Source organism: Ictidomys tridecemlineatus, chromosome 5 (genome assembly GCF_052094955.1).
Source record: "Ictidomys tridecemlineatus isolate mIctTri1 chromosome 5, mIctTri1.hap1, whole genome shotgun sequence".
Taxonomy (NCBI): domain Eukaryota; kingdom Metazoa; phylum Chordata; class Mammalia; order Rodentia; family Sciuridae; genus Ictidomys; species Ictidomys tridecemlineatus.
In genome coordinates this window covers 186,304,143-186,329,336 of record NC_135481.1, presented here as the reverse complement: position 1 = coordinate 186,329,336, position 25,194 = coordinate 186,304,143, and the positions used below count along the sequence as shown (strand labels likewise).

Here is a 25,194-nt window from a genome sequence, read left to right as displayed (position 1 = left end):
TCGTGGGAGGGGGTGGGCTGTACTTCCGGCCCGAGATACCGTCGCGTTTCTGGGGCGACGCCTCAGCTGGCAGTTAACATCGTGTGAGCACCTCCATCCGGACCGGCCACCTCCAACACAGCATCACCATGGGGGCTGTGCTGGGCGTTTTCTCCCTCGCCAGCTGGGTGAGTTCGGAGTCCTGTGTCCTCAACGGACCTGTGGGATTCAGGGAATGGCAATGGTCCCTATCCCAGATCCGAACGGGCTACGGCCCCAGGTGCCCGCGGGAGAAGGAGCTAGGCCCGGGGCTGCGGAGGTCTCGAGGGTCTAGGCCACAGTCTACGATTCCCCCTGGTGGGCTTGGAGCTGCTCGGTTCGCCTTCCGCATTCACGGAGGAACGTGGGAGGCCTAACTGCCATTGTTTACAATTCCGATTGCCCCGCCCCCGCGAACCTTCTGGACTCTAGGTTCCTTGGGCGCTGGAGTGGTACCAAGGAATGGGAGCTCCGCCGCCGCGGGGGGCCGTGGGTTCATTTGGAAGCTCTTCTTGAGGTGGCGTCCTTTAATTTTGGGCGGTTTGAATCATGTTTTTATTCCATAACACGGGATTTGCCAAAGCTACGGAGTACGTGGCAGGATTGGGATTTTAACCAAAGCCTGCCTGCGGTTCTGGTGCAAGGGTGGCTCACCAAAACTGGAGGCTGTGGCCTTTAACATTTTGGGACCTGTACAGGTTATTTTTCTGTGAGGAAAAACACTGTTATTCCTCACATCGAGAACTGTTGTGCAGATAAAGTGACAAAGTGAATCACTTTGTAAACGGTAAACATTTTGAAAAGAAGATGTTAGGATTCTTGAAAGAGAATATGTTGAATTTCCTTATTTCTGCTTCAGAGAAGCATGGTTCCTTGAATCATTTCCTAATTGTTTCTTAATTCCCTAAATGATGTAATTGACCAAAGATTCGGTCTCAGCACATTCCACTATTGTTTCTTAGGGACAGAAAATATTTTCTATCTTTTAAGGTTGTTTATCTTAAGAGAAAAAAGAAGTTAGGCCATTTAGGGGTTTCTTGAGCAGTTTTTTGATCTTGACTTAAATACATCTAATGCTAAATTCACTTTACGTAGTTCATCCAGTGCACCCCAAGTTTTACGAAGTAGTTCTTAACTTTATAATTTTTTTTTAATTTTCTATTACATTAAACCGAAAAATCTTTACCAGCTGATTTAAAATAATTTTTTAGTTGTACGTAAATACAATACCTTTATTTATTTTTATGTGGTGCTGATGATCAAACCCAGTACCTCACCATGCTAGACAAACACTATCACTGAACCACTAGCCCTCACTAGTTAATTTTTACAGTCACTAATGAAGTAAATCTATTTACAGAATAGTTAAAATATATACTTGACAATATTGATACTAAGGAGTGAATTGATTGGTATTTTGAAACAAAATGTCTTTCCTATCTTGATAACCTGAAAAACATTTTGGCTTTGAGTTCAAACTAGGATTTTAATTGATGCTATATCTAGAAATGGCTTTTATATTTGTCAGTTCTTTTATTCAGTAGGAATGTCAAGGAGTTTATTATACCAGAGTGGAGTGAGTTCGAAGAATAACAGGAAATTAAGTAAGAAAGGCAGCAGTGGGGGGAGGGGACTCGCTCAGCAATAGAGTGTTTGTCTTAGCATGTTGGAGGTCCTGGGTTCCATCCCCAGCAAGAGAAAACAAAAACAAATGGAAATCACATGGATGGTGATTATATGGTCTTACTGGGTTGTGTTTTGTTTTGTCTCTTTTGAACTCAGGACCTTGGACATGCTAAAGACATGTTCGCTGAACCACAGAACTACATTCTCAGCCCAGTCTTACAGAGTTTCAGGACTTTGGCTTTTACTTTTAAGTGATAAGAGAAGCCATTGCAGAGTTTGAAAAGAGGATTGACATAAGCTGACATGTGTTTTAACAAGATTGGTTCTAGTTGCTGTGTGGGGAATAGATAGTGGAAACTAAGGGTAAAACAATATAGGGAAGGAAAAACTCCCTCCTAAACTCACAAAAGAGAGATTAGCAAGAGGGAAAAAAATATAGATGTTTAATGTTTTTTTCCCCATAATACTGGAGATTGAACTCAGCAATGCTGTACCTCAGAGATACATTTCAGCCTTTTCTTAAAATTTTTATTTTTATTTATTTATTTAAAAAAAAATTTTTTAAAGAATTTTAGTATTTATTTTTTAATTTTCGGCGGACACAACATCTTTGTTTGTATGTGGTGCTGAGGATCGAACCCAGGCCGCACGCATGCCAGGCAAGCTTGAGCCACATCCCCAGCCCTTAAAATTTTTATTTTGATACAGGGTCTTATTTATTTATTTACTTATTGTGGTGCTGGGAATTGAACCTAGGGGTACTTCCCACTTGGCTACATCCCAGATCTTTTTATTTTGAGAGTATCTCACTAAATTGTGGAGACTGGCCTTAAAACTTGAAGTTCTCCTGTCTCAGTCTCCCAAATAGCTGGGATTACATTGTATACCACTGCATCCCATTTGTCTTTGGGTTTTCTTTTCTTTTTTTTTTTTTTAAGAGAGAGAGTTTTTTTTTTTTTAATATTTATTTTTTAGTTTTCGGCGGGCACAACATCTTTGTATGTGGAGCTGAGGATCAAACCTGGGCCACACGCATGCCAGGCGAGCGCGCTACCGCTTGAACCACATCCCCAGCCCTGTTTTGGGGTTTTCTAAAAAGAGTTTATAATTTGTAGCAGACATACACACTGAAATAGTTAGTAATTCAAAGGAGCTTATATCCTTGACTTTATAGGGGACACAAAGAGACTTCTATAGGAAGAACAAATAGTTGTTTTTTGATTTGTTTTGTTTTGTTTTTATTCCCCTATTTAAGACAGAGTTTTTAGGAGGGTAAATGGCAGATAAGATTTGTAATAATGCTTGTTTACAGAGGTGAAAGGTACTTCTTTAAACTCCCCTGGAACAGGAATATATGGCAGCCTAGGAGATTTTCCAGGAGTTGCTGCTTTTAGTCAGTTGAGGAAAGTTCTGAGAAGGTGTTGAGAGCCACAGTCAAAGGGTTTAATTTAAATTGGGTAAATAACTGTTAAGAATTGTTTTAATATGTAAACAAAAAAAGAGGTTAACAGATCTGTTTGTTTACTCTCACCTTTCGTTTTCATTATATTTAATAATTCTCTTCACTATAATGTAAATTGTTAAGAAAATTGTTTTCTTTTAGTGTCTTCTGGAATGTTACCTAATTTTTTCTTTAGCCATTATTGCCAGAATTTCTATCTTCATCCCAGTGCCGATGAAGATAATATAAATTGTTAAGAAAATTGTTTTCTTTTAGTGTCTTCTGGAATGTTACCTAATTTTTTCTTTAGTCATTATTGCCAGAATTCCTATCTTCATCCCTGTGCCGGTGAAGACAAAGATAAAACTAATCTACAGCTTCTGCAATAGCCATCACTGAACTGCTTACAGAACTTGCACTGAACTGCTTACAGAACTATGTGTCACTTGTATGCATTGTGAACTATCTGTTGGTGCACCGACTTGTGGTAGTGTTAGGGTATTTTTGCTGATGATATCATCGGTGGTACAATTTTCCCAAAAGGAGCCGTCAATTGACTTGGTATATCTTCCTCCCTTCTGCTTGTCATGATCATTCAGCTAAAATTTGGGGGTCAACAGAGGTGAGGCAAAGAACCTCACCCCCCCCCCCAGACCTCTCCACAGGTGTGGCTGTACTGGACCGGTAGTCAATGACTGGTAAGATCCAATTACAATGGTACCAACCTAAGACAGGAGGCTGACGCCCTGAGGTCAGCTCATCCGAAGACGGGTAAGGACCATATGTAGTATTGGACAACCTAAGGCAGGCACGGTCCCTAAGCCACATGCTTGTTGTTTAAACAGAGAGGGGGAGATGTTGAGAGCCACAGCCAAAGGGGCCCCAGCAAACTTCCAGCTGCCAGCAAGCTTCAGACTGCCCCAGCAACATCTAGCTGATTGGCTCCTCTGCGGTGATGTTCATTGGGCTGTTTCCCTGCCCTTCAGACTGCCAGCTGATGATTGGCTCACAGCGGCCCCAGCAACATCTAGCTGATTGGCTCCTCCACGGAGCTGCTCATTGGGTGACTTCTTTGGCTCTGCCCACGCAACCCAGCCAATCGGCCTGAAGAGGAGGAGGATTGTGGGAGGTTGAAAGGCTGGTGTGGGGGAGAGAGGCTTGTGGAAGCCGGTGGTGGCAGTTGGGCTCTGAGGGTTTTTCCCTGGAGCTGTTTTGTTTGGCGTTTGTAGTTCTAAAAATAAAGTTAGTTTCTTTTTGACAAGTGGCTCCTGATTTGTGCCAAGCCAGACTTCGGCAAGAAGGCCTTTTCCTCCCTGCATTTATTGACTATCCAGTGTCTTCAGTTTAAAGTAATCTTTATACCACTTCAGGGGCCCCACTGGGTCCCTACAGCAGTGAGATTGAGTTTATGCATAATCCAGATGAGAGCTGTAGCTTGAACCAAGGTGATGGTAAAGGATGCTATGAAGGAAGTCAAATCCTGGTTATACTTTGATGATGGTGCTGATGCGCTGACAAACTGGTTGAGGATTTTGGAAAATGAAAAGACATCCAGGATGATTGGGTTTTGGGCCTCAACACCTGAAAAAGTAGAGTTGTCTTTCAATGAAAAAGGGAAATGATATAACACATAGGACAGGTTTGTTGCACATTTACTCATTTTTACTATGTAAAGGTGCAGGAGATAGAACACTAAAGGTGGTTAGTTACAGGTATGATAGTTGGTAAAAAAAAAATGGATGTATTAGTTTGCTAGGACTGTATAACAAGGTATTACCCATTGGGTGACTTAAACAAAGGCAATTTATTGTCTCAATTCTTGGAGGTTGGAAGTCCAAGATTAACTCATTAAGTCCAAGTTTTCAGTTCTGCAAAAATAATAGTCAAATATTTCAGTTGCCATAAGCTGTATATTTGTTGTTCATTTTAAGTTTTTGTAAGTCTTCCACATCTGGGACAATGGGACAGAATGGTTAAGGTTGTCAACAAGGTTGATTCCTTCTGAATTTGGGAGAATCTTTTCCCTGCCATATCTTCTCTTGGATTTGCTGGTGGTCTTTGACATCCTTTGGCCTGTTAAGCTCTGTCTTCATCTTCACATCGCAACCCTGTGTTGTAAATCTGTGTCCACATTTCTCCTTTTCATGACTGACGGTAGTCATGTTGGGTTTTGTGTCCACTATACACCAATATGGCCTTATCTTACTACATCTGCAGGGACTGTGTTTCCAAAGTGGTCACAATCTGAGATACTGGGAATTAGGAATTCACCATTAGAGAGAGCACAGTTCAACTCATAACAGACAGTAGGTGATTACTGTGAAATTGTTTGAGTTTGCCAGGCAAAACATAGCTAAAGGGAGATAGTGTGTGAGTATAGATAAAATAAGCCTGAAGAATTAGTGCCAGTTTTTGCCTGTTTTATTTATTTATTTGCAGCACTGGGGGTTTAATCCAGGGCCTCATACATGCTAGCCAAGTGCTCTACCATTGCACTTACACCCTCAGCTCTTTTCAACTTTTGAGGGAAGGTCTTTATCCTTCCCTCCAGTTACTGGGATTATAGTATGTACCATTATGCTGGGTCAAAATTTCTGTATTTCTGTTACCAGATACAGACTTCATTTTGGTGTTTGGGCCTGAGACTGGCTTGGTCTGTTTCTTACTAGCTATTGGAATTACACAATAAATATATAGAAGGGACTCAATGTATATTTATATTCTGGACGTCGTCATATTTTTCACACAGTAACCCTGTTCAGGTAGGTGGTATTATATTCTTTTTACAGATGAGAAAACTAGGCTATTAAGTTTAGCAGCTTGCTCCAAACCTTACAAAATCCTGGTAAAGTTCACACAAGGTATCATCTGTTAAAAACAAAAAATTATTATTGGGACCATATTGTAAAGCCAAAGTGATCCATTGTTTACATCTACTTCTGCTAATTCTGAATTAGCCTGACTTTGTCAAGTGACTTGATAACCTCACCTGTCAAAAGCCAGTCAAGCAATTTCCTAATCAAGTGTGTATATAAATGTTTCAAATTATATCCTTTCCCCTGGGTTGCTGGTTTCAGCTGATTTTTTTTTTTATCAGAAGTAAAAGTCACATAGCATAATATTGACTCTTATTTGTTTATTTATTTTTTGGTATTGGAGATTATTTGTTTATTTATTTTTTGGTATTGGAGATTGAGTTCCAGAGCTGCTTTACCACTGAACTACATCCCCAAGCTTATTACCTTGAGACAGGATCTTGCTAAGTTTCTCTGGGTCTTAACTAAGATGCTGAGGCTGGCCTCAAGTTTGTGATCCTCTTGCCTCAGTCTCTCTAGTCACTGAGATTACAGGTGTGCGCCACCGTGCCTGGCTAATCTTTTTTTTTTTAAAGAAACTGTGGTATTTATTTATTTATTAATATTTATTTTTTAGTTTTTGGCGGACACAACATCTTCGTTTGTATGTGGTGCTGAGGATTGAACCCGGGCCGCACGCCTGCCAGGCAAGCGCGCTACTGCTTGAGCCACATCCCCAGCCCCCTGGCTAATCTTAAACTATCTTAAAGTGTATCATCCAGTGGTATTTAGTGGTTTTAGTATTGTCTTGCCTTCACATCTAATTCCAGAACATCTACATTTCCCTATTCCCCTTTTCCTCAACTCCTAGTCTTTATGTTTCTGAATATTTCATATAAATGGAATTGTAAGCAAAAATAACCCAAAAAGAGACCAGATCTCACGATCTGCAAGCTGACTTTAGTAGGCTGCATCGAATGACACATGGCACATTTACATGGGAGAAAATGGTAACTGGTTATAAGAGGGGTCTGCTTTTTATAGGTCTTAATGAAAGTTAATCATAGCAGAATGTTTAGTGTGACTTAATCATTAGAGACTTGGGACTTCCTGGGCAGTCAGGAAACTAGTTGTGCAGGTTAAAAATCTAACTCAGGAAAACAGCTGTAAAAGCTTGAAACTCATTGTTACTGGGTTAAAAATCCACAGCCCAGAGCCCCTTTGTTTACCTTTTCTCTCTGGACCCATTGTCCTTGGGAAAGGTTGAAAGACCATAGCCCAGAGCCTAATGTTTGCCTTCCCCCTCTCCCCTCCCAGATCATACTGTCCTTTTTCTCCCTGGGGACTGCATTTCTCTTTTCTTGGGGGATGTTATTTTCCATATTCTTTAGGAATAATATAGTGAGTATGTGACCCTTTATGTCTGCTTCTTTTACTAATGTCATGTTTGTCTCTCTCTCTCTCTCACACACACACACACACACACACACACACACCATATTGTACTATGTATGAGTACTTTATTCCTTTATACACCTGAATAATGCATTGTATGGGTATGCCACATTTTACTTATACCTTATTTACTTGGCAGTTAATAAATATTTGGGTTGTTTCTACTTTTGTTGATTGTGAATAGTGCTCCTGGGAACATTTATCTTTTTGTATAAATAAGTATTTCATTTTCTTTGAGTGTTTATACTTAGGTATGGAAAAACTTGATCAGATGGTAATTCTGTGTTTTGATTTATTTATTTATTTATTTTTTTTGGTACTGGGGATTGAACTTAGGACCTTGTGCATGCTAAGTAAGCACTCTACTGCTGTGCTATAGCCCCAGACCATTTTATTTTATTTTGAGACAGTGTTCCCTAAGTTTTCCAGCCTGGCCTTAAACTTGTACTTCTGTGACCCCAACTCCCCAGGGTTGCAATTATAGGTATGTATCACCATGCATATTTAACTTTTTGAGAAATCTCTTTGTTATTCTTGAATGGAGCTAAATAACTGTTGTTTTTATTATTTTTCAGTACTGAGGATTAAACCCAGGGCCTCGTGCATGCTAGGCAAACATTCTTCCTCTATCATTATTTTGAACATTTATTTATTTATTTATTTTTATGTGTGCTGAGGATTGAACCCAGTACCTCACGTGTGCTAGGCACTCACCACTGAGCCACAACCCCAGCTCTCTATCATTATTTTTTTTTTTAATTTTTTTTTCTTAAAGAGAGAGTGAGAGAGGAGAGAGAGAGAGAGAATTTTTAATATTTATTTTTTAGTTCTCGGCAGACACACATCTTTGTTGGTATGTGGTGCTGAGGATCGAACCCGGGCCACACGCATGCCAGGCGAGCGCGCTACCGCTTGAGCCACATCCCCAGCCCTCTATTATTATTTTTTAAGAGGTCGCTGTAACAACTTTGGCAACTAGGGATTCTCAGGAAACAGCAAATGGAGTTAAGTTTATATCTTTCTTACATTGTTACAACACAAAAAAATATGCTCTCTGGATATAATTATTGGGCTCTTTGTTTTAGACACTATGTTAAATGCTCATTTTTAATTCAGCAAAGTGGAAGAGAGGAAAATTCTGTTGTTAGATCCATTTTACAGATGGAGAAATAGAACTAGATTATGTAACTTGCTGAGGTAAAGTGGCAGAGATAACTTTGACTCCAGAGCACTGAAGGAGATCTCAGACTGCTTGTGATGTTTTCTCTGCAGGTCCCCTGCCTCTGCAGTGGCGCATCATGCTTGTTGTGTAGTTGCTGCCCCAACACTAAAAATTCCACTGTGACTCGACTCATCTATGCTTTTATTCTCCTCTTGGGAACTGCTGTGTCCTGTATCATGCTGACGGAAGGGATGGAAACTCAGCTGAAGAAGGTAAGTAGAAATAACAGTACCCTTAACATGCTGACTATTTTTAAAAAAAATTTTTTTTGTAGTAGATGGATAAGATCCTTTTTAAATTTTATTTTCAGTTTAATTGTTTTTACTGTTATATTCAGTCAAGATCATTGTAATTTTAATTTTATGTATTTAAATTTTTTTGAGTGTAGCCAAGACTTGGTTGTTAGGACATTAGTCCTTTTTCAGATATAAAGGTGGTCAGAATGAACAGATTCAGGCTCTGGTTTCAAAACCCAGAGAAAACAGAATTTAAAAGGGATCCTAAGCCTTTTTTTTTTTTCCTTGTAGTTTTAAACTTTAAGCAAAATTAGTCCTTCTCCTTTGGAAGGAATCTTTGATAGTTGGAAAATCTCATGGGAAAATTGAGATGACCTCATTAGCAAAGAAGAGAGCACTTTTGTTTTTGAGTGCAAGTTGTTTATACTCTTTGGAAACCATATTGTTGGTCAGTGGGAAATAAAAGACAAAAATCCCACAGCTGGGGCTGGGGTTGTAGCTCAGCGGTAGAGTGCTCACCTAGCATGTGTGAAGCCCTGGGTTCAATCCTCAGCACCACATTAAAATAAATAAAATAAAATAAAATAAAGGTAATGTGTCCAACTACAACTAAAAAACGATAAATATTAAAAAAAAAAAAAAAAATCCCACAGCCAGCCTTGCAGTTGCTGAAGTGGTCAGTTTTATAAATCTAGGCTTTCCTATGGTGAAATAGAATCTCTGATTAACATGAACATTTCCATAACTTTGGAATTTTTTTTTTCCCCCTCAGATTCCTGGATTCTGCGAAGGGGGATTTAAAATCAGTGTGGCTGATATAAAGGCAGATAAAGATTGTGATGTGCTGGTCGGTTTTAAAGCTGTATATCGGATCAACTTTGCCTTGGCCATCTTTTTCTTTGCCTTCTTTTTGCTCATGTTAAAAGTAAAAACAAGTAAAGATCCCAGAGCAGCAGTACACAATGGGTATGTAAGACTGTTTGTCATTGTATTATGGTGTGGCCTTTCCTGTCCTTCAGCAGGTAATGCGCCCATTCTGATGAAAGCAGTAGAATATGTCAATCAGTGTGCCGGATGTATTTTTGATATTATTATATTATAATACAAATGAAATTGTTAATGTCATTTTCAGCTGGAGCCCTACAACATGGAGGGGATAGGGAGTTATCTTATTGCCCCCCCCCTTTTTTTTTAATGCAGTGCCAGGGATTAAACCCAGGGTTTCTCACATATTAGGCAAGCACTCTACCACCAAGCCACATCCTTGTCCCTGTTGAACACTTTTGAACAGGTCAGACACTATGCTAAGCCCTACACACAACGCACATTTTCCTTTCTGCTGTTTAAATATTTAAACAGAAACATGTACTTGACACATTTAAGCAGTGTATGAAAAAGATAGTGAATATATATATGGACTGCTGATTTACATATTTTAATGCTTCCTACTCCTGATCACCAGTTTCCCATACACACACACACACACACACACACACACACATATATAATATGTCTCATTTGAAAACTGAAAACAGTTTTGTAAATTCTTGTAATCTCCCTTTTTATAGGTGCAGTAATTGAATTTCAGAGGTTAAATACATTTTGCCTGAGATCTATCAGCCATTGATTTCTCTTCTGCCATGCAAGGCAATTATTAAAGATGATACACTGAGGGGCTGTGACTGTGGCTCAGTGGTAGCACACTTGCCTGACATGTGTGAGGCACTGGGTTCGAGTCTCAGCACTGTATATAAATAAGTAAAATAAAGGTCTATCAACAACTAAAAGATGTATATATTGAAAAAAAGATGATACACTGAAAGTCAGATTTGGCCCTGGCTTTGCTAGTAATAAGCTGTGTGATTGTGGGCAAGGTTTTTATGTCCTGTGTTATAAATGGAGGATTTTGTAATAAATTTTCTCACAAACCTAGTAGTTAATGGATCTGTATGTACTAATCCTATTAAAACCCATAATTCTAGAAAAGTCCTTACTTTAAGTGCTAAAAGTGGATTCTTACATTTGCATGTTTCTCTTATAATAAATGTGAATGCATTACTTTCTGTGCTGCTGATGTCCTTTATATGAAATATTGAATGAAGTAGCCTCATATCAAATGAATAAGCCAGTCATTCATTTTGGTAATGCTATTAAGGCTTTATTTTTGCATTTAGAAATTTATGTTTCTCAGTGTAAGAACTCAAATTAACATTACATAAATGCATTTTTGTTTTTAATAGGTTTTGGTTTTTCAAAATTGCTGCCATTGTTGGTATCATGGTTGGATCTTTCTACATCCCTGGGGGCTCTTTCACTTCAGGTATGGCTCACTACTGTTGGGTTAGTTATAAGATGTACAGTTTTATAGATGATTGACTTAGAGCTACACTTTCCTTAATGATTTTGCAGAACCAGCCATTAACTGAGATGATATACTAATATTACAACAGTGATTGATTAAATCCAGGAGGCATTCAGCCTGTTCTCAGCTTTTTGGGAACCATATGCTAATCTTTTGGTAATATTTTGATAGCATATAATCTTACTTGGCAAAATAAAGTTAATCAGAAACCTTGTCAATGTGAGGACTTATAACTCTTCTATTCCATTATCTCATTTGTAATCTGCTTCCTTAACATGGCATCAAGTAATATTTGAGGATTTCTGTTGCAATCTCCCACCCATAAAAGTAAAGGAAAGGACTTATATAGAACCAGTTGGAATGTCAGACCCTTGGCTCCCTTGGCACAAGCTAAAACAAGTTTTAAAAGGTCTGAACCTAATAGAACACTGCTCAGAGAATGCTATTTGAGTTTGGAATTGTAGTAGTATTGCTATACTGCTGGGGCCAGAATGTCTTAACTATGTCTATTGAAATCTGTTCAGAATGTTGAAAGTAATTCTGAAGTGTTCCTCCTGTGGGAAAGAATAACTCCATTCCTTTGGTTTGTAGTCTGGTTTGTTTTCGGCATGGTGGGGGCTGCTTTCTTCATCCTCATCCAGCTGGTACTCTTGGTAGACTTTGCCCACTCTTGGAATGAATCATGGGTGAGTCGTATGGAAGAAGGAAACCCAAGGGTCTGGTATGCCGGTAAGTAGCTAAACTCACCTCTGACAGCATGCTGCTGCATTAAACAGAGTGTGCAATAAAATCTCCAGTGATTAAATGTATAAACTCCAATATAGAGCTGCTTTTTAAAAAAACTAAAATTTTCCAGTTGGGTTTCCAGAAGGGAATAGCAAAGATATTTTAAATCACTGGATTCTCTGAGCCAATTTATTTTGAGATTTATAATATAACTACCTGTGTTTAGATAAGGAAAATATTTAGTGATGTACTCCTGGTTTGGGCAAACCTGTTTCAAGGGACAGGGAAATCAGGTAGGTTCTACATTTGGGACAGCTGCCCATATACCTCAAGTGGATAGGGGTAACTGCTTTATTCAGAGTGTGACCCCACACCTCTTGTGAAAGCTTTCTGGTGGGAAAAGAACACTTCACATTTCTAGGTAGGGAATAGAATTTAAAGCCTATTTAATAATGGGGAGGGGCTTTGTAGCCTTCTGTTTATTAGGCTTTATTGCATTTTTAAAATAACAGTTGAGACTTCTCATTCCCAATCCCATCCCCCATTATAAATAATAGATGCTGTGTCAAGAACTTGGAAAACAGAGATCTGTCACAAAAGAAAAACTCGGGGCTATGGTTGTGGCTCAGTGGTAGAGCACTTGCCTACCACGTGTGAGGCACTGGGTTCGATCCTCAGCATTATATAAAAACAAATAAGGGTGAAAAGAAAAGAAAAATTCTCAAGGTGTGGGAGTGTAGCTCACAGGAGAAGTATGTGCTTATGACGTGTAAGTTAAAAGTTAATCACCAGTACTGAAAGAGAAAACAAATTTCCCGTAGTCCAACTATCTAATAATAATTATTCACTGTTAACATATTAGTCTTTTTTTTTTACATGTACATGCATATTTTTTGTGTATGAAATTCAAATGTGTGTAACATGGTTTTGTTTATTTTCTTAATGTATTGTGCATGTAAATGGTTTATAATTTGGCTTTTTTGAACTTAGAAATAGCTTGTGAACTTATTTTGGCTTATGGTACAGAAGTAAATACCTAATATGTTTGATTACATTTCTGATTGTTTCCTTAGGCTAAAATTCCAGGAGGAGAAGGATCAACGTGCATAAGAGTTTTAAATGCTTTTAGTGCATATACAAATTGCTCAGTTTTTTCATTTCACTTATTTGGCTTATTTTAGAAGTATTTACACACACATACACTCACAAATTGTGTGTGTGTGTGTGTGTGTGTGTGTAAAGGAAAGTAATACTGTATTCACCATAAACACAAGTGATAGAAATTGATAAAGAGCAAGAGTAGGGATATAGCTCAGTGGTAGAGTGCCTTCTTGCATGCCCCAGGCTCAATCCTTAGCACTGCAAAAGAGAAAGAAAAAAAGATTTATAAAGGACAGAACATGCAATTCCCTGCTTGTCTGCAATCCATTTTCTATTCTAGATGTAGCCACTATTATCTAACAGTTATGTATTAATGCAACATACATTTTTGTGTTTAAATATAAACAGGATTATATATGCTATGTATGTATAGTATTTATTTAATAGCTGCATGGAATAATATCCATATAATTCTTTGGTATTCCATGGCACAGTATACCAAAATTTATTTATTCTTTACCCTATTCTTAGTCACTTGAAGTACTATTTTTTTTTTAGAAAAAGATTTAAAAATTTTTCTGTATCATTCATCATGTTGGGCTGGGAACTCCTAAACTTCTTTACTTCATTCTAGTAAAAATTTATTTTTTTATCTATTCTGTTTTCTGTAATTCCTTCTTTTGGAGAGGGTGGGGCAGTAGTGGGGATTGAACCCAGGCCTTTGTACATGCTAGGCAAGCCCCTCTATGCACCCTTTTAAATTTTTTGAGACAGGTTCTCTCTGAGTTTCTCAGACTGGCCTCAAACTTATAGTCCTTCCTGACCCAGCCTTCTGAGTAACTGTGATTACAGGTGTGTGCCACCATACCCAGGTATACTTTTTTTTTTTTTTAATTTAGAAAATTTTTATATAATTCATTTTGGATCATATAACTCTAGAAGAATTTAATGAGTTGAAGATTGACTGTACCTACCTTAAGAGTAGCTAAGTATAGAGAAATTTATTCCTATTCTGATGGAAAAACATTAAGAACTGTGCTGGTGACCTAATGTAGAAAGTTTAATTTTAAACGTGTGAAATCCATCCAGATAAGTTGAAACCAATTTTCTCTCGTAAGTCTTTGCTTCAAATTGAACACAGGTTTACTTGGTGTACTGTACAGTCTCTTCGTGTTTCTTAATTTCAGAATTAAGTAATTAATTTTTGGTTAACCTTTTGACTAGAAAGATGCATTCATGTAGATATTTGGAAATAGCAAATGATCTACTTTCTCATTGTGATCGGAAACAGTTTTGGGTAGCCAGTGGCCACAGAAGAAAAACTATTATAAAAAGATGCCTGTTTTATTTACCCCTCTCACCTCCTGGCATATTGCTTCCTATGAATTGTGCCATTTTGAGGGCCCAGGAATCATCTAAGCTATGTAAAGCTTCTGGAACTCCTTATTTAACAGACAAATTAGCAGTTTACTCCAACTGGAATGACCAAATATCTGGTAATCTAGGCAATGAAACCAAATTAGATAATTCAGGAAGTGAATTCACTTGCTTCTTGGGTTTTAGAAATTAACATGGAGCCAACACAACCCGAAACTAACCTTGGGGCTTCTGAAATTTTGTTATAAATTCTTGACCACCATGAGGGTGGGTAATTTAATACATCTTCATTTTTATATAGTATAAAAAAGAAATAGGTCTTCATTGTAGAAGTTTTCTGAGAATCGTGGATATTTATATTTGTTTCTCTTTTTCCAGCTTTACTCTCTGTTACAACCTTTTTCTATGTCATGTCAATCATCGTTGTTGGGTTATTCTACACATACTACACAAAACCAGATGGCTGCACAGAAAACAAGTTCTTCATCAGTATTAATCTGATTCTCTGCATTGTAGTTTCCATTATATCGATCCACCCAAAAATTCAGGTATGGTTGTTTTTTGCTTCTTCTTGCTGTGAAAAGATTTTGTTTTTGTGTTTGTAAACCAAGGATGGAACCCAGTGGGGCTTAACCACTGAGCCACATCTACATCCCTTTTTTAATTTTTATTTTGAGACAGAGTCTCACTGAGTTTCATAGGGTCTCTCCAAGTTGTTGAGGCTGGCCTTGAACTTAAAATCCTCCTGTCTGTCTCAGCTCCTGAGCTGCTGGGATTTCACCATGCCTGGCCCTGTGAACAGTTTTTAATTAACACTAATTTCAAAAACTTAGTAACCCTTTAGTGAATTTATGTCTGAGTTACCCTTTTAGATATTTTTCCATATTATGTTATTGAGAGCCTCTGTCATGATTAATTTCCCTTTCATTTAAAAAAAAAGCTGAGGAACTTGAGAATTTATAGATCTTCTAAAACTATGTAAGTCTTGGGAATCATTGAGTCATTAGTTAACATATTTTAGGAGAAATAGTTAACTTTAATATTAAAAACAAAGATTTATGCTCTTGAGGGTCATTTTTTAAACATTATACAGGGTTAATATGTACCTCAGTGGTAGTGAAGATTGGCTATATCTTAGAATAACTTAAGTGTAGAGACATTGTGCTTGTTCTGATGGGAAAACATTAAGAACCGTGCTGTGCTGGGGATATAGCTCAGTTGGTAGAATGCTTGCCTCATATGCACAAAGCCCTGAGTTCCTTCCCCAGCATCATGATTAAAAAAAAATCATTGCGGTTTTAGATATTAAAAGACATCTAATCTTCACTTCTGGGTTAAAAGTGAGAAAACTGTAACCTGGGAGGCGGAAGATCATAAGTTCAAGGCCAGCCTGGGCAACTTAGTGAGACCCTGCCTCAAAATAAAAAACAAAAAGGCTTGGGATATAGCTCAGTGAAAGAAGCGATGGATTACCTCACTGATTAGTAACAGAGCTGAGCTGAGACTCTTCCTATTACACCAAGGGACTAAACAATCAAAACTGTTGTGTGATGTACAGGAATTTTCAGGATCAAAGAATGCCTTGAGAGTCAGTAGATGTTTTATATTTCTTAATTCTTTTGCAAACAAACTCGGATTGACAGGTTACTTGTCCACTTTCAACTGTCAAGCAAAATTAATAGGTTCTCAGCTACTAACAATTCAGCAAATCGCAGGGAAGCACATTGGCTTTTAGAAAGAGAGACCTTGCAATCCCTTTGGCAGTTTTCCTTTTTATTCCCTAGGAACATCAGCCTCGTTCCGGCCTCCTACAGTCCTCTGTCATCACGCTCTATACCCTGTACCTCACGTGGTCAGCCATGACAAATGAACCTGGTAAGGAATGTCAGTAACACTTTTATAGGATGAAAATAGGAAAGTACCTCTTTGGTGGGTGTAAAAACTAGAGGTAGAGCAAATATGAAACAGACAACAACATTTTAAATGTTGTAATTGAACAGTGGTCACTGTAGATTTACAGATATTTACCTTTTATGTTTTATTCCCCATATGTAAGACCGAGGAAGACATTTTGACACTAGTAAGAGCTCTTCACAAGAGTGACCTTGTTTTGGTCCTTTGTAAGGTTATTTTACTTTGTTGTCATAGACATGGCAGAAATAGCTGTAAGAAAATCTTCTTTTACAGCTATTATAGGATTGTTCTCAATAGGTCATTCTGTGAGCTCTATAAAGGTAAACAATTATTGTAGCCCCCCTCTCATGATATATTTTTTAAAATTTTTAGTTGTAGATGGACAAAATACCTTTATTTTTTATTTATTCATATGCAGTGCTGAGAATTAAGCCCAGTGCCTCATATATGCTAGGCAAGCACTCTACCACTAAGCCACAACCCCAGCTCAGTAACTTAATTTTTATTAAATAACTATGTTAAAGCTTAGGATAAACTTGTGTGCATAAAGCCTTGGTACTATATAACTAAAAAGATCTTTCAGGTAAACTATAAAGCCAGGAAAATCATGCTTGATGTTTACGAATTTGACAGATACTGTCGTTTCTTGTTTTCTGAAACTAAATCACTAATTTCAGCACATATACATTACTGACTGCTGAGTTTCCAGCTGGATGAAGTATTCTCATGTTTCACATCAGCACTGAATGATACATAGGCAATCTCTTAATTCTTTCTTGGAACAAGATGAGCTGAAACTATAGATAATAAAAATTTCCCATTTTCAGATCGATCCTGCAACCCCACCCTACTGAGCATCATTACACACATCGCTTCACCAACCATGACTCCTGCAAATTCCACTGTTGTAGTCCCTACCTCTGCTCCACCATCAAAGAAGGCGCACTTTCTGGATGCAGAAAATCTTCTAGGGCTTGCAGTCTTTGTTTTCTGTCTTTTGTATTCTAGGTAAGTTAAAAGGTGGTTACTCTAAGGTTCTCATGAAAGATAATAATAGAATGAAGAAGGTATTTTGCTTTTAAAACTATTTTGAGGAATGGAAAAAACAGTTCTCTTTAATGAGAAGTTCTTTATGCACCTCAGTTACCCAGCTATGTGTGTTTCTTTCTTTTTCTTTCTTTTTTTTTGATACTGAGGATTGAACCCAGAGCCTTGAGCATGCTAGGCAAGCACTCTACCACCTAGTGACATCCCCAGCTCCCAGGGGGATCTGTATTTCTTAAAGTCCAGAATATCATCTCACCAGGTAATTCCTCAAAGTCTTACAAAGAAATGAGAATAAAATAGTGGCTTTCAAAACTGGATGGATTATCTTTTTAGAAAAAAAAAATCTTGGGGCTAGGGATGTAGGTCAGTGGTAGAATACTTGTCTGACATGTGGAGGTCCTGGGTTTGATTCCTAGCACCACAACAAAATAACACAAAAGGAAAACATTTTCATTCGTACAAAAATCCTGTACCCGTTAGCAGTCACTCCCCAATCACCCTCCTTTCTGCTTCTGGCAACTACTAATCTTCTTCATGTGTCTGTAGATTTGCCTACTCAAACATTCCATATGTAGTCATGGCTCACACTATATAAATACTTTTATATATTTATATACACATGCACACATGTGCACGTGTGTAAAATACATAGATTTCATATATAGTCCTGAGTATACAAGGATACTCTGAGAAATGCGTTGTTAGATGATTTAATTGTTCGAACATCGTAATGTGTGCTTATTACATAAACTGAGATGGCACCAGTGTCAATAGGTTCTGTGATCTTATAGAACCACTGTCATGTGCAGTCCTGTCGTCAACTGAAACATAGTATGGCACTTGACTAAATGCAGTAATGTCAGGTCTGACAGCTTTTGCTGAATAGTTTTGAGGTTGATCCTTGTAGTAACTTATATCAGTAATTATTCCTTTTTTTTATAGAAAATATTGGATCCCTTGGGCTGGGGATGTGTCTTAAGCGGTAGCGCGCTCGCCTGGCATGCGTGCAGCCCGGGTTCAATCCTCAGCACCACATACAAACAAAGATGTTGTACCAGCTGATAACTAAATAATAAATATTAAAAATTATCTCTCTACCTCTCTTTTAAAAAAAAAAAGAAAGAAAGAAAATATTGGATCCCATTGTGTAGCTGTAACACAGTTTGTTGTTAATCAGTTGGTGGACATTTGGGTTTTTTCCCTTATGTGACTGTTTTGAAAAATGCAGCTGTTAATGTTTGTGTACAAGTGTTTTGTGTGGATGTATGTTTTTAGCTCTCTTGAACATAGGTAGGAGTGGAATTTCTCAGTTATTTGGTAACTATTTAACTTCTTAAGGAACTGCCAATGTGTTCTCCATGTAGTGGCTGCATCATGTTATGTCCCCCCAACAAAATTTACAATTTGACCATATCCTAGTCGTTATACTGTAATTGTCTACCTTTTAAATTGTAACCATACTAGAGTGAGTGGAGTAGCATTTTGTTGTGATTTTGATTTGTGTTTCTCTAACTAATGGTAGGCATCTTATTCATGTGCTTATTGATAGAGCTTCTTTAATTTTCTATTTAAGGCTTTTACTTGTTTTTTAATTAGGTTGTCTTTTTATTGTTTTTATATATGGTTTGAGGTAGAGGTTCCAGTTCTTCCCCTTGTGATTATTCAGTTGTCCCAGACCATTTGTTGAAGAAACTCTTCTTTCTCTCATTGAATTGTCTTGGCATCTTTATCAAAAATCAGTTGACCACAAATGTAATAGTTTTATTTCTAGGCCTGTGGTTTTGTATCATTGGTTTGTATGTTTTACCTTAGGCCAGTACCAAACTGTTTTGATTACTATAGCTTTGCAGTAAATTTTGAAATTGGGAAGTTGGAATTCTCTAAATTGTTCTTTTTTAAGATTGTTTTGGGTCATTTGTATTTTTATGTGAATTTTAGGATGAGCTTGTCAGTTTCTGTAAAAATAGATAATCAGAGCCAGGCTCCTGAGTACCTGTGATCCCAGCTACTCAGAAGCCTGAAGAATAAGGGTCATAAATATGAGACCACCCTGGACGTCTTACTGAAACCCTGTCTCAAAATAAAACATAAAAAGAGCTGGGGAAATAGTTTATTGGTGAAGTGCCCCTGGGATCAATCCTTAGTACCAGAAAGAAAAGGTAGTTGAGATTTTGATAGGGTTTGCATTGGTTCTGTAGATCAGTTTGGGAGGATATTTTAACAGTATTAAGGCTTTCAGTCTATGAGTGTGAAATGTTTATTTATATCTTTTTTATTTAGACCACTTATTTAGTTCTTTAATTTCTTTCAGTGGATTATAGTTAACTAGTGTACAGATCTTAAACATATTTTGTAAATTTCTAAATGTTTTATTTGATTTGATGGTATTGTAGATACAGTTGTTCAACTTTGGGATTGCTCATTTCTCAAGTATGGAAACATAGTTGATTTATTTTTTAAGAGAGAGAATTTTTTAATACTTATTTTTTAGTTTCCAGTGGACACAACATCTTTTTTTTTTTTAATGTGGTGCTGAGGATCGAACCCAGCGCCCCGCCCGCACGTCAGGCGAGCACGCTACCGCTTGAGCCACATCCCCAGCCCCATAGTTCATTTTTGTGTGTTGATCTTGTATTCAGCTAACTTGCTGAGCTCATTCATTGGTTCTAAAGGTTTATATGTGTTTATTCCATAGGATTTTCTACATACAAGATCAAGATATCTGCTAATAGAGTTGGTTTTACTTCCTTTCTAGTTGGATACCTTTCATTATTCTGGCCAGATCTTCTGGTATAGCATTAAATAGCCAAGTGAAGAGTGGGATTCTTCTCTTGTTCTTGATCTTAGGAGGAACCTTTTAGTTTTTCACCGTTAAGTATGGTGTCAGCACTGCGGTTCGGTTTTCACTGATGTATTTTATCAATTGGAGAAAGTTGTGTATTCCTACTTTGAGTATATTTATCTTGAAAGGTCATTGGGTTTTGTCAGATGTTTTTTCTGTCTGTTGAAATGGTCATGTAGTTTTTGTCATTCATTCATGTGTATTTTTTAATTCAGTCATTTAACTCCTGCTTATAGTAAGCGTCTGCAGTGCTAGAGACACATAGATGACTCTGCATCTTGTTAGGGAGTTCTTTGCCTAGTAAGCAAAGAACAAGGCAGGAACGAAAAGTGCTGAGGCAGAAGGATGCCCTAGGGAGCATTGGGAGGTGGGAGGAAGCCTCTAACTCAGCCTAGTGAGGGTTGATGTCAGGGAAGTCTTTCCAGAGGACATGGCACTGAGTCAGAGAAGTGAGGGATGAGTAAGTTAGCTGGGAAAAGGTTGGTGGGTGGTACATCCCAAGCATAGAAGAGGCCCTTTGAAGTAATAGGAACATAGTGTGCTTTGGGAGTTGGGTCATGGGGTCGTAACTGATGCAAGTATGGTCAGCCCTATGATGACAGGCAGCAGTTCAGAATTTTAAGCAGAGACCTTAGTCTCCAAAGTTGGAGCAGCTACAATATAATGTTTGCAGGCCAAAGGCATCAGTTCATTTCATGGCCCCTTTCTGATTTGTCTTCCTTACTTTCCAGCATCCGAACTTCCAGCAACAGCCAAGTAAACAAGCTGACCCTCTCAGGGAGTGACAGCGTGATCCTTGGTGATACCAATGCCAGCGGAGCCAACGATGAAGAAGATGGACAGCCTCGGCGGGCTGTGGACAATGAGAAAGAGGGAGTGCAGTATAGCTACTCGTTTTTCCATCTGATGCTCTGCTTGGCTTCCTTGTACATCATGATGACACTGACCAGCTGGTACAGGTGAGGCACAGACAAAAAGGTGGAAGACCACTTAGCCCCTTGGACCGCCTGTGACTCTTTATCTATTGTCCTGACCGTATCACCCCTTATTTTACTCCTGTAATAAGCTCTGCTCGGTGCTCTCTCTGAAAGACTTTGGATTTTCTCCCCTCTGCATTTAAAACCCTTTTGGAATTCTTTGCAGTGAAAATACTTTGGGAGTTTTTCTAGACTTGATTTATTTGAGAGAAAATCACGATATTTTATAGGAGCTTAACCCATCTTTGTAGACAAGTTTTCTCTGTACATAGAGAAGGCCATATCAAAATATTTTGGTCAGAGTAATAATATGCTAAGGAAGGAACGTTTCAGGGAGGCCCATTTTAACCTAGACTTTTACCAATAATTAGAACAGCCAAGTGGTCCTGAAGCATTTTACCCAAAGAATAGCTGAAGTCTTTCATGCTGACAAGAGGAAAAATGCTATTTGAGAGGCCAGATATTTCCTCATAACAACTAAAAATAGCTGCTTCTTTAATTTTCCCCTAGAAATGTACTGGGGTACTAGTGCCAGCAAGGTTTCACAGGGGACTTTCTTACCTTAACTAGGGTCTGCAGAATGCTGGTACCAGGTTCCTTTACCTGACTCTTTTTGTTTTCTTAGCCCTGATGCCAAGTTCCAGAATGTGACCAGCAAGTGGCCTGCTGTGTGGGTCAAGATCACCTCCAGCTGGGTGTGCCTCCTCCTTTATGTCTGGACCCTTGTGGCTCCATTAGTCCTCACCAGTCGGGATTTCAGCTGAACTTCTGAGTGCCAAGGACACTGCTGAAGTTCCTAAAGGTCTCACCTTTGCTGAAAACTCATATCCCTTTTAAGTTTGCTTCGACTAAACTATTAAGTGAACGCTTTGCAAATTTGACTATATTCTGGTTTATATCAAAAAGCAAGATTGAAAATGCTTGATGCAGAATCTGAACTTTTCATTTTTATGTATTTTTATTTGTAAGGATATAGCACAAGAGAACATGTTTGCGTTTTTAAAGAGAACTACAGCTGTGCTGTGAAGAGAGTTCTTTATAAAGATATGTAGGGTTCTACAAATTTCGTTTAAAATATAAGATAGAAGAATATTGGATATTTGAAGCTATCATTAATATATTTCTATTGCATTCTCCTTAAAAAGAAAAAAATGCATTTATATGACATTTCCCTCCATGAAAGTCTTTATTGTGTGATTTAAGCACATTGTTCAGTGCGTAAACTCTTTGGAGGTGTGTTGCATCATCATTCTTGGGTAAGGATCATGTATGTGGGTCCTTCTCCAGAAGCGTGATTGCTGATGAGGCTGCTGCTTCTGCAGCTTGAGTTTATTTACTTTTTTAATACTACAGCATTGATGCAGCTTGATACAAGTCTGTGGCTTTGCCAGATATGTTAATTTCAATAAATGCTTTGTAGGTTTGATTAAAATGAAGATTCATTTGGGGAAATACCACAATGTCTATGTAATGATCTTGTCATGAGTATGTAAAAGTAAAATGCATGTAAGTTATATATTTGCACTATAAAGGTATTTGATTACAATAGAAAGACATTAAACTTTTAAGGCCCTTTCTTTAACAGCTTTTTGAGTTAATAGCCATGCATTATTTTTTGGACAGTCACAGGTTTATCTAGCATCACATCAGGATGCCCCTGTTCCTTCTGAGTCTTGAACTCATTCAAAAATTATCCCTATTATCTTCTCTGGGTAAGACTTTGGTAGACGAGGAATAGTTAAGGCACTATCAAGAAATATAATTCAGAGAGGCATCATACAAGGAGGTAAGATAAAGCAGTTCTTTTAGCAAAGATTTACTGGGTGTCTATTCCACAGCAGGCCCTGGAACACAGCTTTAAATATGACAGACCACAGGCTCTTCCTTCTTGGACAGTGTAGAGGAGTGTGAAAATGAGCTGATGGGTGGTTCTGATGTGAGTTAGTGCTATGATTTTGGGATTGCAGGAATCAGGAGGACGGGTACGGGTACCTGGGGTAGAGGGTGTCACAATGGACTTCCTAGAGAAGTGCTGTTAGGAGTAAGCTAGAGAGACATGGGATAGTGGAGTAACATTGCTGAGGATGGGCAGAACTACACTTAAAAGCAGGGAGATAGGAAAAAAGTGTTCAGTGAAGCCGGAATGGAGGGGGAGAGAATATGGGGACTGAGTTCTGAAGTGCTTTATAGACCCTCATGAGAGTTTGGACTGTAATATTGAGGGCAGCAGAGCGCATCTTCAGAGCAACATGCGCAAACTGTGTCTTTGGTCACTTGGGCTGGTACAGAGAGGATGGATATAGAGAGATGATACCAGAAGCAGTTCATAGGAAATTTGAAATAAAGAAGTAGAAGGGGACATGGAGGGAATGAGAGTGAGGGCTACTTGGTAATTAGAATTTTAACACTGGAAATTAGAGATGGTCCCTTCAGAATGAGTACAGTTTTGGGAGTAAGCTTTTAGGTTTGCACCCCAACTTTGCTCCCCACCCCCAAATTGGGGATTGAACCCAGGAGCGTGTTACCACTGAGCTATATCCCCAGTATTTTTTTATTTTAAGACAGGGTCCACGTTGCCCAGGCTGACATCACACTTCTGGTCCTCTTGCCTCAGCCTCCTATGTTGCTGGGATCACAGGCCTGGGCTACTACCATGCTTGGCAGCTTCTCCATTTTTCAGCTGCCAAACTGGTCAGCCAATATTTACTGAGTACATACCACATTTTATGACTTAGGGCAAATGACTTTACCTCTCTGAGCTTCAGTATTGGTACCTAGAACCTGTGTACTGATGTACTTAGATGGTTTGAAGAATGCTTAACACACTTAAAGCACTCTTGATAGGAGCTGCTAATCTCATTATGGGTTAAAGTGAGACTGGATGAGATTCAAGGGTCACAGATGTTCAGAATCTGGTAGAGGCTGGATTTGAGGTATTTTTATAGAATTAACCAGATGAACATAGAGGTGGAGATAAGGAAGCAAAGCTTGAAACAAATGGTTGGAACTGCTGTCCTTCAAACCAGCTGTGTATGTCAGGCTTGTATGTGGAAGTAAAGTGCAAAGGATTTGAGGGTGAATGAGTTTGGCCCTTGGTCTTGCCAGAGTAAAGCAGATTCCTGTTCCTTAATAGCAGGGGTGCCAGAAAGAATTCTATAGGTTCTAAACTTCAAAAACATTACAGTGCCCCCCTCTTCTGCGTTATGTAATTCAATATAAAAGCAATACTAAACTGTAAAATAATGTAACAAAGTCCAATAAAGGTTTTTATTTTTTTTTTCTCATGATGATAGTTTGATATTAATTTGAAATAACAAACTCTCTTTAAAGTTTGGGGATCATGTCCCTTTTGTTGGTCATCCCCTAAGAATGAATGAAGTCTATCTGTGAATAGGAAACTCAGTCATTGACATTCAAGAATTATACACGTGAATGCTGAATTATACATAAATGTTCATGATACCAACATTTTGAGTAAGCGAAGATCATGCTTCAAAGCAGGGTGGTGTTATGAATCATCAGATCCCATGGTTTCATCTCATTCTAGATGAATCACCTGGTGTTTCATCAGTAAGAATAGGTTGGGACGGCCTCTTAGGTCAAGGCCTTGGCTTTGTGGTCAGTAGCATGTTCTAGGAGTTCATTAAAGCAGCAGCTGCTGCTTTGACCTCATTAGAGCTGGGAGAGAACTGTTAAGTGTTGGTTTACCTTTTAGGTTGGCCTTAAACTCAGTGGGGAATAAAACTTTCTCTTGATAGCCAAAGATGACTGCCAAAGAATGACCATAGACCTGGTTAAAAGGATAACTTGATGTTCCAGACCAAACCATAACTCAGGTCTAATTTAGAGTAGGACAGCCTTTTTTGTCAATCGTAAAAGTCTTTGCTTGACTATATTTTTCTTTTTACCTGTTGAACGTGAGTATTTAGATGATGATGTGCATTTGATTTCTGGAAATTAGTAGTAGGTACCAGGCTTATGTTTCTTCACGGGAGCTGCTGGTCATCTTTCTCACTTTGTGTTGACCTATCCATCCTGTTACCCAGGCACCCAAA

The 25,194-nt window shown here is 38.3% G+C and overlaps 1 protein-coding gene across 1 annotated transcript; it reads left to right on the top strand.

The window, feature by feature from the left end:
* Serinc3 (serine incorporator 3) lies at positions 1 to 24,426 on the top strand. Its single transcript, XM_005327108.4, has 10 exons — positions 1 to 167; positions 8,608 to 8,769; positions 9,566 to 9,759; positions 11,034 to 11,113; positions 11,747 to 11,884; positions 14,738 to 14,907; positions 16,144 to 16,234; positions 17,101 to 17,281; positions 20,894 to 21,121; positions 21,765 to 24,426. The coding sequence occupies exons 1-10, from the start codon at positions 129 to 131 to the stop codon at positions 21,901 to 21,903; spliced, it is 1,422 nt and encodes a 473-aa protein (XP_005327165.1). The 5' UTR covers positions 1 to 128; the 3' UTR covers positions 21,904 to 24,426.
* The last annotated feature ends 768 nt before the right edge of the window (positions 24,427 to 25,194 follow it).